Source organism: Echinops telfairi, unplaced genomic scaffold, assembly GCF_000313985.2.
Source record: "Echinops telfairi isolate 266 unplaced genomic scaffold, ASM31398v2 ScPeMD7_4;HRSCAF=17, whole genome shotgun sequence".
Taxonomy (NCBI): Eukaryota; Metazoa; Chordata; class Mammalia; order Afrosoricida; family Tenrecidae; genus Echinops; species Echinops telfairi.
This window is the reverse complement of record NW_022103900.1, coordinates 4639001-4655504: the sequence shown is the minus strand read 5'-3', so window position 1 is coordinate 4655504 and position 16504 is coordinate 4639001. Positions and strand designations below refer to the sequence as shown.

Below are 16504 nucleotides of genomic sequence, written 5' to 3'. Positions count from 1 at the left end.
TGGGCCTCTACTCAAGGCCTCCCTAAACACAAAAACACTTTGTTCTAATAACCTGGCACTCTTTGATACTCACCTTCCTGACAAGATCACTGAAAACAAAATGGGAGCATAAGCAAACGTAGTGAAGAAAATGAATGGTGCCCGGCTATCTAAAGATATAGTGTCTGGGTTCTTAAAGGCTTGAAGTTAAACAAGTAGCCATATAGTAGGAAAGCAACAAAGCCCACATGGAAGAAGCACACCAGCCTGTGTGATCATGAGGTATTGACAGAAGCAAGTATCAGGTATCAAAAGATACAAAACAAACAATTATATAGAGGTGAAAGAGGGGGATTGGAGTGGAGACCCAAAGCCCATCTGTAGACAATTGAACACCCCCCCACACACACACACACACATAAGGGATATAAGGAAGGGACAATTCAACCAGGGTGCACCAACACAACACACATCATTCCTCTAGTTCCTGAATGCTTCCTCCCCCCACTACCATGACCTAGGTCTACCTTACAGATCAAGCTAGACCGGAGAACCCACATTGGTACAGTTAAGAACTCTTGACATGGAATTCAGGACAGATAAAACCCTCAGGAACAGTAGTGGGAGTAGCGATCTTATGAGGGTAGGGGATGGTGGGGGTAGGGGGTAGGTGCAAAAAGGGGGAACCCATCACAAGTTTGGATATATAGCCCACCCCCCAGGGGGACAAATAACAGAAATGTGGGTGAAGGGAGACAAGGGTTGGTGTAAGACATGAAATAACAACATACTATATAATTGATCAAGGGTTCACGAGCATGGGGAGGTGGAGGAGGGAGGGGGAAAAAGGAGCTGATACCAAGGGCTCAAGTAGAAAGAAACTGTTTTGGAAATGTTGATGGCAACATATGTATAAGTTTGCTTAATACAACGGAATGATGGACTGTTTGAAGATTTGTAAGAGTCCCCCCAATGAAATGATGAAAAAAAGAAAGGAAATGTCTACCCTTAGGGTCAAAATCGACTTGAGGGCAGTGAGTTTGGCTTGTTTTATGAAAGGCCTAATGCTTAACGTCCTTTAGTAATTTACGGTACAGGCACAATAGATGGAAGCCATCCTCCACAGTAAGAGTATTACGGTATTAACTAAGGGCGGAGAAGCAAGGAAAGCGTTCAGGAGTAGCACTCCTTCCAGCTCTCACACAAGACAGTCTCTCAAGTAACAGATATACCAGGATGTTCACTGGAAATTTTAAGTCTGAAAAGTAAAAAATATCCATCTCTTGTGACTTCATTAACTGATACTTGCTAAGTTTATCCACGGGGCTTCAGAATCTTTCCCTGGCCGTATGCATCTGTTTGAAGTCCTACCTGTTCAGGTATGTATACATTTTCTAAGACTTTGTTAGCTTAGAAACAGAACCAAGTTGGAGCTGGAATGCGTCGCTCACTGCAAGTGCCCAGCAGATGAATTTTCCGATGGCTCCCGACCACTTTGGTAATAGTTACTGAATATGGCTTTTCTTCGGTTCTCTCGTGCATTCCTTCTATCAATCCCTCAACACCAAGCAACAATGATTCCCAGGTAACTTACTAAAATTGACGGGTATCTACTGTGTTAAACCCACCCCCTCTGGTAACCAACTCTGGCATTCATTTCCAGGGCAGAGTACAGCAAAGGCATCCTTGCACAGGTAATTAATTCTTTGCTTTATGAAGTTGATCCTTACTTAGCAAATATTTACTGAGTCCCTAACTGCTGCCAAGGACTCTTCTTAAACAAACAAACAAACAAACACCCCAAACAGCTGCTGCCATTTCAATTCTGGGCAACCCCACGTGTATCAAAGTAGACATCCTCGTATAATTTTCGAAGGTTCATTTTTCCGAAACGCGAGGATACGGAGGAGCCATCTCTGGGTAGACTCCAACTGCCAGCCTTCTGGTTTAAGCCCTCTTCTCCAAAACCCACTGCCATCAAGTCGGAATCGACTCATAGCAACTGGACACTCAGGTGTGAGCAAAACCAACACATTCCTTGCCTTCAGGGGTTTTATAAAGAAACTGAACTAGCTGAGGATTGGAAAGGATACGGAGACACGTGTCTTTAAGCTGAAGTGTCAGGGAAGGCTCCTCTAACGCGATCTTGGAGGCAGAATTCTCTTCCCATTCTTGGGATCCCAAAATTGGCTGCCTCTCATCATGCAGTGAGCAGCCAGGACTAGCACAGGAAGGAAGCGCTCGGGTCTGCAGCCACCCTACCTGCAATGTGCGGCCTGGTCGGATACTGTTCCAGAAGAAGTTTGGGTTTTTCAAATCCATCCACTTGTTGCAGGCGACTCTCTAGTTCCTTAAGCCTTAATTTCTTCATTTTTTCTTAAAGCGTGCGGCGGCAGGGCTCACCAGACTCGGTGATGCCCGCCTTCCCCCCCGGTGGCCAGTGGCAGGAGGAGGAGTCTGGTCTGCGTCGGAGACAAGCCCCGGACCCGCCTCCCAGATTCGCCCCCCAGGTAGCTCGCGCGCTCTCAGGTCCCCAGGCGACGGGCGAGGGCGAGGGCGAGGGCCCGCACTGAGACTAGGTCCTAGCGCCGTCTCCTACACTTCCGGATGCAGCAGGCTCCGCTGCTGGGACCGGAAGCGCCTCTACGCATGCGCGTAACGATCCACTGCCTAGCATCCCTCTCCGGGCTGCAACCTCGGTGTAGCTTCTCTTGTTCCGCTGGCTATTCAGACGCCTCATCCTCCCCACCTGCCCTGATCCCAGTCCCGGAGTATCCTTAGCTGCCCCTCTTGAGGCTATTCATCCTCTAGCTTTTTCTGTCAAAGAATGAGAGGGACAGGGGCGGCGACAGTAATGGGGGAAAGCGTGAAAGCGAGGACAAAACCCCTTGTGTTCTGTCACTTTGTGTTACTGCCCATTGTGACCTTTCCACCTGCCAAATCTCCTCCCCAAAGTAGCTATTTCCCCTCTCCTCTGCCTCCATTGCTATTTGCATGCCCTACTTGAGTTTAACTTCACCCTCCTCCTCCTTTGTAGGTCACCTGTATCACTTACCTCAACTCTCCCAGGATTGGTGATGTCAGAGAAACCCAAAGAATTTGAAGGTAGGCCGTGGGAAGAATGCTGTTCCATTAAAGTCTGAGCGTGGGGTTTTTGGAAGGTTTTGGTTTACAGTGGGAACCCCAAATCCATTTTGAGTTTCCACAAACATTCAGCATCCTTTGATTTCTCGCTGATCTTCCACAGAAATGTAAAAAGTAGGTCTTCAAGGTGTGTAGGTAGCATTTCCTGGAGAGCCCAGGGCGGGACAATCTCACCCTCAGTAACGGCAGGCCCGTGGGGGAAATTGGAGTACCAGGATCGCGTGGTTTTGAGTCATGCTGAGACCAAGATGGTTGGAGGGCTTCAGAACCAATCCTAGACACTTTTCTTTTTTTTTTTTTTCCTAGACACTTTTCTAATCTGCAGCGTGGTCCCTCTCTTGCTTCTGTAGTCTCACCTGCAACTGATGAATTGGTCGGCTGACAAGATTTGGTGAACATTTCCTTTGTTTTCTATATAAGCAGCCACATGACTGTGAATCTTGTGAACATCGTTATAACCTTATGCTCATGGTCTCCCTCACCTGGATGATTAATGTTTGTCTTTGTCCTGTTTAAGACTTTATGAAAGTGTATGCTGAGTAAACAATCCAACAAAATGGACTATATGAAGAAGGAGGACGCATCAGGATTGGGGGAAGTATTATTAGCAACCTATAATAGGCAGATGACACAAACTTGCTTGCTGAAAGCCAGGAACACGTGAAGTACTTGTTGATGAAAATCAAAGACTGCAGCCCTAAGTCTGGATGGCACTATTGGGTAGCAAGATAGGGAGTTGTTCCTCTCTATGCTTAGGGGCCCCCTACAGGACGTTGGAAGCTGATAAAGGTTAAAGGGCATGCACCAATTTATGCCCTGAGCCAAGGGGGGGCGGTACACCTAGGTGGGTGGTACACCTGGATTGGCCCAACCTAGGGCAGGTGGGATTAATTCAGCCAATGGGGTCAACCAGTACTATCAACCATGCCTCCCAGCAGAAGGCCCGAAAAACCGGAACCTGGAGACCATCACCCTCTTTTCCCGCTGCTCCTCTGCCTTCCGCTCAGCAGTGCTGCGGTCTCTCCTTCTCTCTCGCCCCTCTCCACTCTCCCCTTCCCCTCTCCCTCTCCCGTCACCACGTGTAAGGGTGCAGTCCTGTGTTCAGTTAACTGTAAAACCTGAAACTTCTATCCTTTATAAAAACTCACTTGGATCACAAAGTAGGCTTCTGTGTGAAATTCTTTCTCATGCAAAGCCAAGAATCGAGGTATTTCCCACTTAAGGAATCTAGCAGCACCTCAATCCTAAGAAAACCAAACTCTTCACAACTGGACCAAGACAACATCATGATAAAGAAAAGATTGACATTGTCAAGGATTTCATTTACTTGGATCCACAATGGACACCATGGAAGCAGCAGTCAAGAGATCAAAGCATACTTTGCATCGAGTAAACCTGCTACACAAGCTTTCTTCAAAGTCTTAGAAAGCAAAGATGTCGTGAGAGACTGATGTGTGTTTGACCAAAGCCATGGTATTTTCGATCACATCCCCTGGTATGCATGTGAAAGTTGGACAAGACTGAGGAAGGCTGCAGAGCAATTGATGCATTTGAATACTGGCATTGGGGAAGAATATTAAAAGTGCCATGGACTTCCAGAAGAACAAACATATGTCTTGAAGGAAGTACAAGCCGAATGCTCTTTAGACCTGAGGATGGTAAGACTTCATCTCAGGTACTTTGGGCATATTATCAGGAGAGACTGTGCTAGTTAAATAATATCACGCCAACTTAAGGGTATTAAGAATGAAGTAGGGGGAAAAAGAATGAAGGGGTGGAGTCCGGCTTGTCAACCACGTCACAGCCTGATGATGCCTCCTTGTGGGCCTGGCCTTCTCAGGAGGATTCTGGGAACCTCTCTCTCTCTTTCTCTCCTTCTCTCTCTCTCTGCCTTCACCTTCCTGTTGACAAGCCATGCAGAGACTTACTGAGACCTGTGAGGAGTCTCTCTCTCTGCTTCACCTTCCTGTTGGGGAGCCACATCAGAGAGCTGGAGGAGCCACGTGAAGACCCCTGCCAGCACTGAGATGGTTCTACTGCCACTGGATCCACAAGACTTTCCAGCCACCAGCCTGTGATCTTCCTGCATTCAGCATCATTGCATAGACTGCATGAGTCTGAACAGGAGTTTGTGGACTAATATCAGACATATGAGCTAATATCAGATTTATGGACTTGATCTGGACTGGGCTGGGGTGTAATAGGACTGTGACAGAGTGACAGAAAGGCTGGCTTCCAGGAACACAGAAGCAGAAACCAAGGGATCACATGGGCGAGAGGCTGAGGTCTGGAGAGAGGCTTAGCTGCTGGCTGAGGAGAAGTATAGCTGTGGACAAATGACTATCCTTACTGTTTCCTGATACCGACTGTGGTAGCCCTATTTAACTTCCCTAATAAACCCCATACTCGTGAGTATTATTTGTGAGTTCTGTGTGGCCACTGCAGTGAATTGGTGAACCCTACATAGAAGGCAGAGTACTGTGGGAGGAATGGTTAGTGTCAGATAGATAAAGATAGAAGGCATATCTGACCCCTGCCTGGTGGCATTAGGGAAGTCAGAGGAGGTCAGTTTATTGCAGTTAGTGGTGCCAGACACTGGTTGCACTGTGGGTTTAGCATTAGGCTGTTAATTGTAAGGTTGGGTGGGTCAAATCACCAGCCACTCAGTAGGAAAAAGATGAGACTCTCTGTCTCATCTTTATAGTCTTGGAAACCCTATGTATAGGGTCACTATGAGTCAGGATCAATTTGATGGCAGTGGTTTGGGATTTTTTGGTTTGTTTGAATAAACTTGTTTCTCACTAAAGACTCCCAAGTCAATTTCAATTTTACTTTTCCTCTTTTTTTTTTTTTAAAGCCACTCAAACAACCATTTAGATTTGAGGGATATGGAATTTGGAAGGATTTGAGGGGGGGGTGTTAAAAATATACTATACACACTATATATATTTTCACATCCACTCTCAAGAAATGAACTCATCAGCAACACTCTGTTAAACTCTTCATAGATGTAGTTCTTTTTCTATCCTCTCCTGTCCTCCCCCCTCCTGAATAACCTCCTTCCCCTCTCCTGCCCATCCATCAAGGCTTGTCTATCGATGTATAAACCATGATTCTTTTTCCCCTTATAACAACGGTGTTATTAAATGCTTATCGCTGTAAGATTGACTGAGATTGCTGAGCATAATGTTTTCTAGCTTTGTCCGTGTCTTGCAGTGTTTAAGAGAGTTGTTATTGTTTTTTCTTGATTTGGGGGTGGGTGTTGGCAATAGAGGAAGGGTAGAAGCAAGTTGTGGTAGATTGTGAAATAAAGTAAAAAGCGGAAGAATAGTGGGAACATTTAAGAAATGTGATTATGAAAAGAGGTGTGAGGATGGTTAATGATTAGCTAGAGTAAATTTGGGAAGAGGGGAAACTCCTTCAGCCCCACTCCCCACCATGGATGGAACATTCAGTACCCAGGTAAAAGGATTGGCCGTAGCCTGGGTCATGGACACCTCTTAGATTGTTAGGAAGGGAAAAAAGGAGAGGGTGGATGAACATAAAGTATGTTTGGTTGTATATATTCTCAAAAATAAATTATATATAAAAGAAAAAAAATCAAAATGTAGGTCATGAGAAAGCTGGCAGAGCCCATGGTTGCTGACGGCTCTAGAAGTTTCCTAATAACTCTTGTGGTGTATGCTACAGTCAGGATACACTCCCAGCTTCCTCAAAGGCCCATGGGCACAATGTGCTGGCTGCCTCCAGTTACAGACAGGGAGGCAAGGGGTACCTTCTCGTGAACCAACCCCAAGGGAGCATCATTGACGGTGTGGGCCTATGCCCACACCCATCAGAAAGGACGCAGTTTTGCCCAGGGTGAAGGTGGCTTTGAGATAAACCTGGATCACAAAAAACAGAAAGCCTGCTAAGCCACGCTCTTTACTCTCCCCAGAGCGGTTCTGGCCACAGTAGTGGCCACTGAGTGGCCACCCCACAGCAGGGTACCATGAAATCCTGCACCGTGCACCAGACTCCCGTATACAATAGTCCTTTGGACAACCCAAGTCAGTAAAGCAAGAACCAGCTGCTGTGGGCAGCTCTGAAGTTTCTAGATGCCGACACCATCTGCTATAGGGTGGAGGAGCCAGAGACACGAGTGGAATTTCAGAAGACTGCGTGGGATCCCATTATCGAGTGGGCAGAGACGAGATGTGGTGCGGAGATCGGTGCCTCCACCAGCATCCAGCATACCAGCCAAGACTCGGGAAGCACTTGCCAGCCACCTGACATCTTACAACATGTGAATCCTCCAAGGGATGGGGTTTGTGGTGGCCCAGCTCGAGTGCACGGTACTGACCTTGGGCTGCATTGACCTGGGCCTGATGGTGTTGCACTGGGAGGACTGCCAGGTCCAGGAGTGGGGAAACTGCGAGTGGGTCCATGACGATGAGCTGCAGAACTGTCGCCATGCCCTTATTCATTTCTGCTCTGAAAGCACCACTCTCAAACCCGAGCTCCTGCACAAGCGAGGCTTGCCGCTGGTCTTTGTGCAGCGGTTGCCCTGAGAGATCTATGGCCCCTGTGAGGACTTCTAAGGTCCCTGAGAGGAGCCCAGCCAGCACAGGCAATGGTTGAACATAACTTCCTCTTTTTTAGTGACCTTATTTTATTAAATATGTCTCTACTCTGGAAATGTGCCCTGTTTTTGTGTCTCTACTTTTCTTGCTCTTGTGATGCCTGCCCTTCACCCAGGTTAAGCTGATCTTCCATGGACCTTTTGCTGCTCTGGGTTGGGAACTATACACTGGGAAGAAAACCACGTCAGTAGTCCAGTGGACTCAGGGACCACCCAAATGTCAGTCTCCACAACGCTGAGACCAGAAGGACTAGCTGATGCTCCACCACCACTCTTCAACGGTTCTGAAAAGAGCCACCTTGGCAGGTCCTGGATAGAGCGGGAAGAAAAGGGGAATCAAAACTCAGTCACGGAAGAGAACAGGCTCACGAGTGGGAAAGAGACTGGTGCAGCCTTCAAGACTCTGGCCCTTAGCCATCCTTCAGGTCTGAGACCGCAGTCACCCCTTGTTAGAATAATCCACAGCATTTACCTGAGCATGAAGGGTGTGGAACAAAGGAGGGATGGAAACAGGAAACACAGGGAAAAGTGGACAAGCACTGAGACATTGAGGAGGTTGAAAGGGATGAGTTGAAACACAATGTGTTTAAGTTGTTGAATGTAAAATTGATGATGATGTGCTCTGTAAACCTTCATCTGGTTCGCTATAAAAAGCTTAAAGACACAACAGTTGTGAAACGTAAAAGTCTAACAACCATCCTTATGACCTAATTGCGGACCATCTTCATCACCAAAGCAAAACCAAACCAATCCCACTGCCAGGGAATCAACTTGGACGCACAGCACTCCTTTAGCACAGAGTGAAACAGTCCCCTAGAGTTTCCAAGGCTGTAGCCCTTACAGAAGCACATGTTCCCTGCAGAGCTGCTGGTGGGTTTGAGCTTACAGTTAGCAGCCAAGCACATTAAGCACTGCACCACCGGCCTCTATTTCCATAACCAGCCCTATTTAATTCTGGAAAGAAGCTGGTCCTTCCTAGCATGTCTCCGCCCCGTATCTCCTGGCCATCAGCAGTCTGCTTTTTGTCTCTATGGGTTTGCCTATTACACATATTTCATTAAATGGATTGACACACCATGACCTTTTGTGTCTAAGTTATGTCAGGTAGCATAATTTCTTCAAGGTCCATCTGTGTGGAAGCCTGTGTCAGTACTTTATTCCTTTTTATGCCTGCACATATTCCTTTATGTTGACACACTACATTTTGTTTATCCATTCATCAGTTCATAAGCATTTGAATTGTTTCCACTTTGGGGCTATTATGAATAATGGTGCTTAGGAGCATTTATGTACAAGTTTTCATGTGACCTTATGTATCCTAGGCTGGAGTCACTGGCAGAGCCAGTGAAGTATCTTATCTATCTAGTCAAAACTTACCCAAATATATACATATAGTCAAAACTTTCCCAAAAGCAAACATGGGAATGCAAGGAGGAGACGGGGAGCCAGATCAATGGAAACAGAACCAACAGAAAGGAAATATGAAAGAGACTGCTGAACAATGGGAAAATGTTAACCACTGTCATGGGACGTTTTGTATTGAAATCGTTAAATAGCACCCTAATTTGTGTGTAAACTTTCACCTCAAACACAACAAAATATTGTTTTAAAAATAAAAAGGCCTTTCCTCAGCTGTCACTCAGGCGGTCTGTTCTGGCCAGAAAGCTGAGGCGCTCAGCTCATCCTGCATCTGCTCAGCCCTCCTCCTGCGTGAAGAGGAGGCGACCCTAACAAAGCACAAGAGAAATGCCCTCGTGCAGGCAGCCGCCGTCAACGCGGAGCCCTCCGGCCCAGCCTGTTCTCCAAGGCCATGGCCAAGGTCAACATCCATGGGGAGGCTCATCAGGACTGTGGGGGCGGGGGGCCTGCCGCACCAGCCAGAGCAGCTGCTCCCTCCACCCTGCTGCCCCGGAGGAGAGGGACGTGGAAGCCAAGAAAGGGGTCTGATGATGACATGGGCTCTGCTCTTTGTGACTAACCCCTCTTTTGTAACATGTTCAGTGAAACAAACCGAGGAACAGCTGATAGCATCGATGACTGCAAACCCACGCTCGAGTGGAGCAAACACCAGACTGTACATACATGGATATATTGGATGGATTAAGGTGTGGCCAAAAAAGAAGGGTGCCTAGGGGTGGGGGGAAGGGAGAGAATAAAGGGGAGCTGTTACCAAGGAGTTCAAGAAGAAAGGAAATGTTTTGAAAGTGACTGTGCCAGCAATTGGTCAATACTGCTTGACGTGATTGAACTATGAAATGTTCTATCTGTAAGAGCTCCCAATAAAAGTATAAAAAAAAAAAATCCCGCACCATCAAAACACAAAACAAAACAAACCGAACTCTGAAAAACAAAAATAATACTAAAAAAGGAACTGGAAGGGGGACCAAAAAAAAAGAACCACAGAACCCAAGAGTGATTCTCATTGCTTTCCGGGCTACCCTGCTATTTAGCTAAAAGACGACTTGAGGGGAGAGCTTCCCAGCAAAGGAGAGGGGGAGTAGGGCACCATCCGGTTCGTTGGTCTCCTATAAAGGAGGTACTTGTTCACAGAGGCGATTTAGCCTCCATATCCCCCTGGTTCTGACTCTTCTGCTCTTGTTCCAAGTGAACTGGGGATTTTATAATGTCCTTCTTCAGGTAGCGAACATGTACTCCAGGGGAGCACGTTTAAAGCACCATTCTACAAAGCGCTTCGAGCATGTGTTTGCCCTGAAACATTAATGCAAGAGCAAGAAAGGTCTAATAGTGTCAGGAGGAAAGGTTGCAGTTTTGACAGAGGATACACTGGACCACAAGGACCAAGGTTATGGATAGCATTGGCGAGAGGCTGGCTGCAATGGTGGATCTAGAAATTCTGGGTTGGATGAGGAAGAAATGAAAAGGAAGGGCCTGAGATTCAGAGAAATAATAGAATCTAGGCCTAGAAGCTTAGGGATGTTAATCCCAGGTTCGATAGGAAAAATGAATCTAGAAGTGAGAGATTTGTAACCATAGAACTTAAGGTCAAATTATGGAATATTGAGTTTTAGATTTGTTGTTAATGTCTGGGATTGGATGTGGGCGTGGTGAGTGATTATGAAAGACTCTGAGAGATCATTCTGGGGTGATAGGAATATTCTAAAACCGGATCTTGGTGATGTTTGTACATTTCTGTAAATTTGCTAAAAGTTATTTATTTCTAGTCCTAAAACTGGTCATCTACAGAAATATCTTAATAAATAGGTTAAAGAAAAAAATAAAGTTTAGATTAAGCATCGGTCTAGAGAGTGACGTAGTGGGTTATTTGTTGGGCTGCTAACCACAAGGCCAGCAGTTCAAAACCAGTAGGGGCTCTGAGGAGAAAGATGAGGCTTTTTACTCCTGTAAGGGTTTGCACTCTTGGAAACCCAAAGGGCAGTTCATCTGTCCTCAGGGTTGCTATGAGTCCGAGTGGACTCGATGTTGACAGTGCTACGCGTGACGTCACGGCCGACTGCAGTGAAACCGGAGCAGACAGCAGTCATCTGTCTACCACACGTGTCCATGACCTCTGCAATGAGCCTGAAAACAGAAAAAGGGACCAAGGCTTTTAATAGATGATGATATTTTAATAAATTATAGTCCGGCCTCTAAGAACAAAAAATGCAAAAATATATAACACCGACGAAACACACATCATTCCTCTAGTTCCTGAATGCTTCCTCCGCCCCACCACCATGACCTAGTTCTACCTTAGAAACCCGGCTAGACCGGAGAACACACATTGGCACAGCTCAGAGCTCTTGACACATGGAATGCAGGAGAGAGAAACCCCTCAGGAACAGGAGTGGGAGTAGCGATATCATGAGGGTAGGGGGATGGTTAGGGAGTGGGAAGGGGGAGAAAGGGAGAACCTGTCACAGGGTTGGCTATATAGCCCCCCAAAAGGGTACAAATAACAGAAATGTGGGTGAAGGAAGATAATGGGACAGTGTACGATATGAAATAATAACAAGATATAATTGATCAAGGATTCACAAGGGTGGGGGCATGGGGGAGGGAGGGGGGAAAAGAGCTTATACCAAGGGCTCAAGTAGAAAATGTTTTGGAAATGATGGCAATATATGTACAAATATGCTCGATATAATTGATGTATGGAATGTTATAAGAGCTGTAAGAGCCCCCAATAAAATGATTTTTTAAATGCGAAAAGATTAAAATTTTAAAAAAGAACATTTTGTGGCTATCGACCTAGATGTTGACATCACCTGTACTGACCGTAAGGGCTTAAGGTGACTTAGCGGAAGGTTACTGTTCTTCTGCCAGGTCACTAACAAATATGGGCAAGATCATTTGGTGTGTATGTACAGGGGACTGATTAAGGAGGTTGAAGAGAGATATAAATGGATACCACGAGCCTTGTAGGCAAATACTCTGTCCACATCATGAGGACTTCTCTTTGCTTAAACTTTAATTGATTGGTTGGTAAAATTTGCTGTTAATTTTGTGCAAATACACTGTTAATGGTAACTTTGAATGATGTAAATTGCATAATCCCTTCCAATAGACATTTAGAAACTTGTTTTGGGGGAACTAAATAAATATTTGAAAAGTTTACTAACAACCACTAGTAGAATAGCTAAAACAGAAAGAATGGTCAAAAGAAAGAGAGAAGAAACTGAGGATGATGGTTAGATTTTAGGTCCACTTGATGGTACCTGTGTGGAGATAGGGGTAGAGTCCTAACTGTCAATCAAGCCATAGCCTGGAGATGCTTCCTTGGGGATGTGGGCCTATTGTAAGACAATGAGAACTCTCTCTCTCTCTTGCCCCTCTTTGTTCCTGTTTGCTTGGGCTGTGCATCTGGCTCTAGGGTTGGCAGCTCATGTGGCCTGCAGCCCCTGGGAGCCATGGTCCTAGGGACCGACGTGACTGCACCCACTGGCCTGTAATCTGCATGCTTCCTGCTTCACCTTGGGCATCATCAGCCTGCAGCTACGTGAGTCCAAAGAGGGCTTCAGCTGGCATCCCACGGACCTTAGTTGAACTGTGTTGGGATGCTTTTTGATAAAAAATTATTTCTTGCTATAAAGCCCTTTCTTATACATGTATGAATGTCAGTGGTTTTGTTTATCTTGAGAACCCAGCCTAACACACTGATGATACCTACTGCTGGGGAATGTATGGAGCACTTACACACTTACACACACATTGAATTCTTACTTATTGCTTGTAGAGATGCAGAGTGATTCGGCCTCTTAGGAAAACAGTTGGTCAGTTTCTTACATAATTAAACATACTTATCAAATGACTCAGTCATCTTATAAAGAAAGACCTCTGTCCACATGATGCCCTGTAGATGACTGTTTATAACAGCTTTATCAATAATTTCCAGAAACAGTAAATAGGATGTCCATCAAGTGATGAAGGAATACGTTGTGGTAAAGCCATACAGATAATGGAATACTATTCAGCAGCAACAACAGGAAAATGGACTACAGACCCATGCAGCAATGTGAGAGAATATCAAAAGCATTATGTTAAGTAAAAGGAGCCGTTCAAAAAGGCAAATACTGGACCATTTCATAATATGACATTCTGAAAAGCAGAACTGTCTGAGAAGACAGAGAGGTTGCCAGAAACCTGGGCTGAGGGCTGCTTAACTATGAGGGAGGTGGGGGGAGCAGTAGACTGGGACTGGAGTTACATGTTTATGCTTTTGTCAAAGTTCATACAACTGAAAAAGGAATCTTGGCACCTTGGTTCAAGAGCTGGCTTAGTCCACCAGCTGCTCCTCCCGAGAAGCCTGGGGCTGTCTGCTGCCATCAAGATGAGCAGTCGCAGGAGCCCCAGGGAGTAGTGCTACTCCGTCCTAGGGCGCTGCTAGCACCTGGACCCCATGAGATGGCAGCAGGGGCTTTTTTGTACCTAAAAAGGGTAACATTTTCTCTCTGTAAATTATAGCTTAAAAATGTGTAATAAAAATGATACCTCAAAATGTTTATTACAAAAGCAGTCTGATTACTTATACGTTAACCCTGCTGTTCTCAACGCTTAGGTCTCAGGACAGTGTTACACGCTTTAAAGTCATGAAGGACCTCCGAGTGCTGTTGTTTCTTATGAAGTGAATCTTTTGAGATCTCTACGATTAGAAATGAAAAAATACTTATTAGGGCTTTATGTGCTAGATTTTAATATCCTTGAGCCTGGGCATGTAGACAAGTCTTTTAAAAAGAAACATGGTTTACTTGCACAAAACTGATCAGTTTTGAGAGATCGTTAATGCCCTTGAAGTGGTTTTTGTGGGTGTGAAACAGATGGTGAGAATTTTAATTGGTCCTTCTTATTATAGTATTGAAATTAAGTCTACTTAATTTATCAAGTCATGTTCATGCCCTGATTTTATATACTTGTATCTATCAATAAACATTGTGATACTTGAAAAAAAAACTTATGAATTCATTTAACACTAAAGAGTAGCATTCTTTGACATTTTTCAGATATCTTTAAATTATCTGTCTCAGTGGATGATAGTTGGATTCTAATAACAGCTTCTGCATTCAGTTTGTTGTGATTTGTTGTTTTGGTTGAAATATTTGAAGAAAATCAAGTCTCACACAGATCTTTGTTTGGAATCAAGAGGAATGTTTTTGTAGCCTATTTGTTGTGGCTCTGGGTGTTGTGGTTCAGTGGTGGAATTCTTGTTTCATGTGCAGGGCACTTGGATTCCATTCCCAACCAGTGCGCCTTTGGCACGTCTGGTTTGGGTGTCTGTGTGGAGGCTTTCGTGTTGCTCGGCAGCACTTCCCAACTTCTAGGAAGAAAGATATGAAGGTTTGCATCGGAAAACCAGGCAATGACAGCCATGTATCTGGATATCACTGGACAATTCCATAGCTCATAGGGTTGCCATGAGTTGGGGGTCAACTTTACTTGATAGTTGTGGCTATTCTTCTTCCATATGGTACTATACATTGAGAAGTGACCATTTCTTGAGGATTAGCTATATTGTGAAATCCTAAACCACATAAATGAATTTTTCATGCTGTTACATGACAATCCATTGGTTTACCTTGAAATTTGAATAGATTTTTTTTTAACAGAAAAAGTGAGTTTATTTTAGAAAAGAAATACGGAGGCCCCTTAGCTAGTCTAAAAAGTTGAATAGATTTTTTTTTAATCCTACATAATTCTATAACATCATGTGTGGTTGGAAGGGATGCCAGCCCCCTACCACTAATCACAGGTTTGATATGCACAATTGTATGGTTGAGATATAGATATAGATATAGATTCATAGAGAGCAAGAAAGACAGAAGAGAGATTGAAATAATGGAGTCAGACACATTTCATGGTATAGCATGCTCATCTCCTGGATGGCCATGATCTTACCAGCCAGGTCTGTGCACAGCGTGGGCTGAGGAGAGGAGGGGCAGGGACCCGGCAGGGTGTTTGAGGACCAGGCAGGAGGTTGGAGGCCCCTGTTTATTGCTAACCAAGGGTTTTATCTACTTAGGGGGACATGATTACAGGTCACCACATGTCACAGGAAGGGGTAGTACAATAGGCATAAGTGCGACAGGAAGGGGATGAGCTAGGGGTGTACACATGATAGGAAGGGGTGGAACTAGACTAGAGGTATACAAATGACAAGAAGGGCGGACCCTAGATTCATGATGGTGGCCTAACCTTGGCCACCCTTGGGTGGGCTTGACCTCTCTGAGGTCTCCAACAAGGCAACAGACAACTACTGTCCTTATCAGAAGGGAGTGGGCCCTACTTGTTGTGGGATAAACAGTGGTGACTGCTTGCTGTAGATTGCTGATAGCTCTTAGGGAGAATAACCCCTGACCTACTTCTGATGACCTCCAAGTGTATAGTGATTAGCAAGCAGCTAAGTTTGGCATATATTTGGGGGAGACAACTTGGGAGAAATCCTTCTGTTTCCCACAATCATGTATCGATCATTTGGGAAATAGTGATTCTGAATTATGCAAATCCTCAGGTGCACTTCAGGATTCAAAATTAGAAAATCACATTTACAATAATATCACCCATCTCCTCAGAAATGTATGAAGTTTTAGAAAAACAGCCAAATTCCTGGCGGCACAGACAAGTATTTCAGTGTTTCAGTTTTCACTTGAAAGGTCGAATGCCTTCCTGTTTTTTTTAAAATTAATCTTTTTATTGGGAGCTCTTACAAATCTTATAACAATCCATCATTCAATTGTATTAAACACACTTGTTCATATGTTGCCATCAACATTTCCGAAACATATTCTTTCTATTTGAGTCCTTGGTATCAGCTCCTCTTTTTTCCCTCCCTCCCCCACCCTCCCACTCTCGTGAATTTTTGATCAATGATATATTTTGTTATTTCGTGTCTTATACAGTCTGCTGTCTCCCTTCACCCGCATTTCTGTTATTTGTCCCCCTAGAGGTGGGTTATACGTCCAACCTTGTGATGGGTTCCCCCACTCCCACCCCGTCCCCACCCTACCCTACCCTCATGATATTGCTACTCCCATTACTGTTCCTGAGGGTTTTGTCTGTCCTGAATTCCATGTACCAAGAGTTCCTATCTGTACCAATGTGTGTGTATTAGTCTGGGTACTTTGGAGAAACAAATCCACAGCGACTCATGTATAAGAGAGAGTTTTATGTAAAGAAAGTGTGCATCACAAAAACATCCCAACCCAATGCTGCTCAAGCCCACAAGTCCAACATTAAGCCATTAACCCAACACCAGTCCACAAAGTCCTCCACCTCACAAAACAGAGGCAATGATGCCGACTGTAGGAG

General features: G+C 45.0%; 1 protein-coding gene and 1 pseudogene across 2 annotated transcripts in view; one reads left to right on the top strand and one right to left on the bottom strand.

Moving 5' to 3' along the window:
* METTL5 (methyltransferase 5, N6-adenosine) overlaps positions 1-2558 on the bottom strand; it is a 17678-nt gene extending 15120 nt beyond the window's left edge. Inside the window, exon 1 of one of the 2 annotated variants that reach the window (XM_045298613.1) lies at positions 2242-2558. In XM_045298613.1, the coding sequence (XP_045154548.1) occupies positions 2242-2350 (109 nt within the window). In that variant the 5' untranslated portion in view covers positions 2351-2558. The remainder of the gene's footprint in view (positions 1-2241) is intronic. The other variant, XM_004703755.2, reaches the window with a different exon arrangement.
* Positions 2559-6561: 4003 nt separating this feature from the next.
* Positions 6562-7673, top strand: LOC101640895 (annotated as a pseudogene).
* Positions 7674-16504: the final 8831 nt, after the last annotated feature.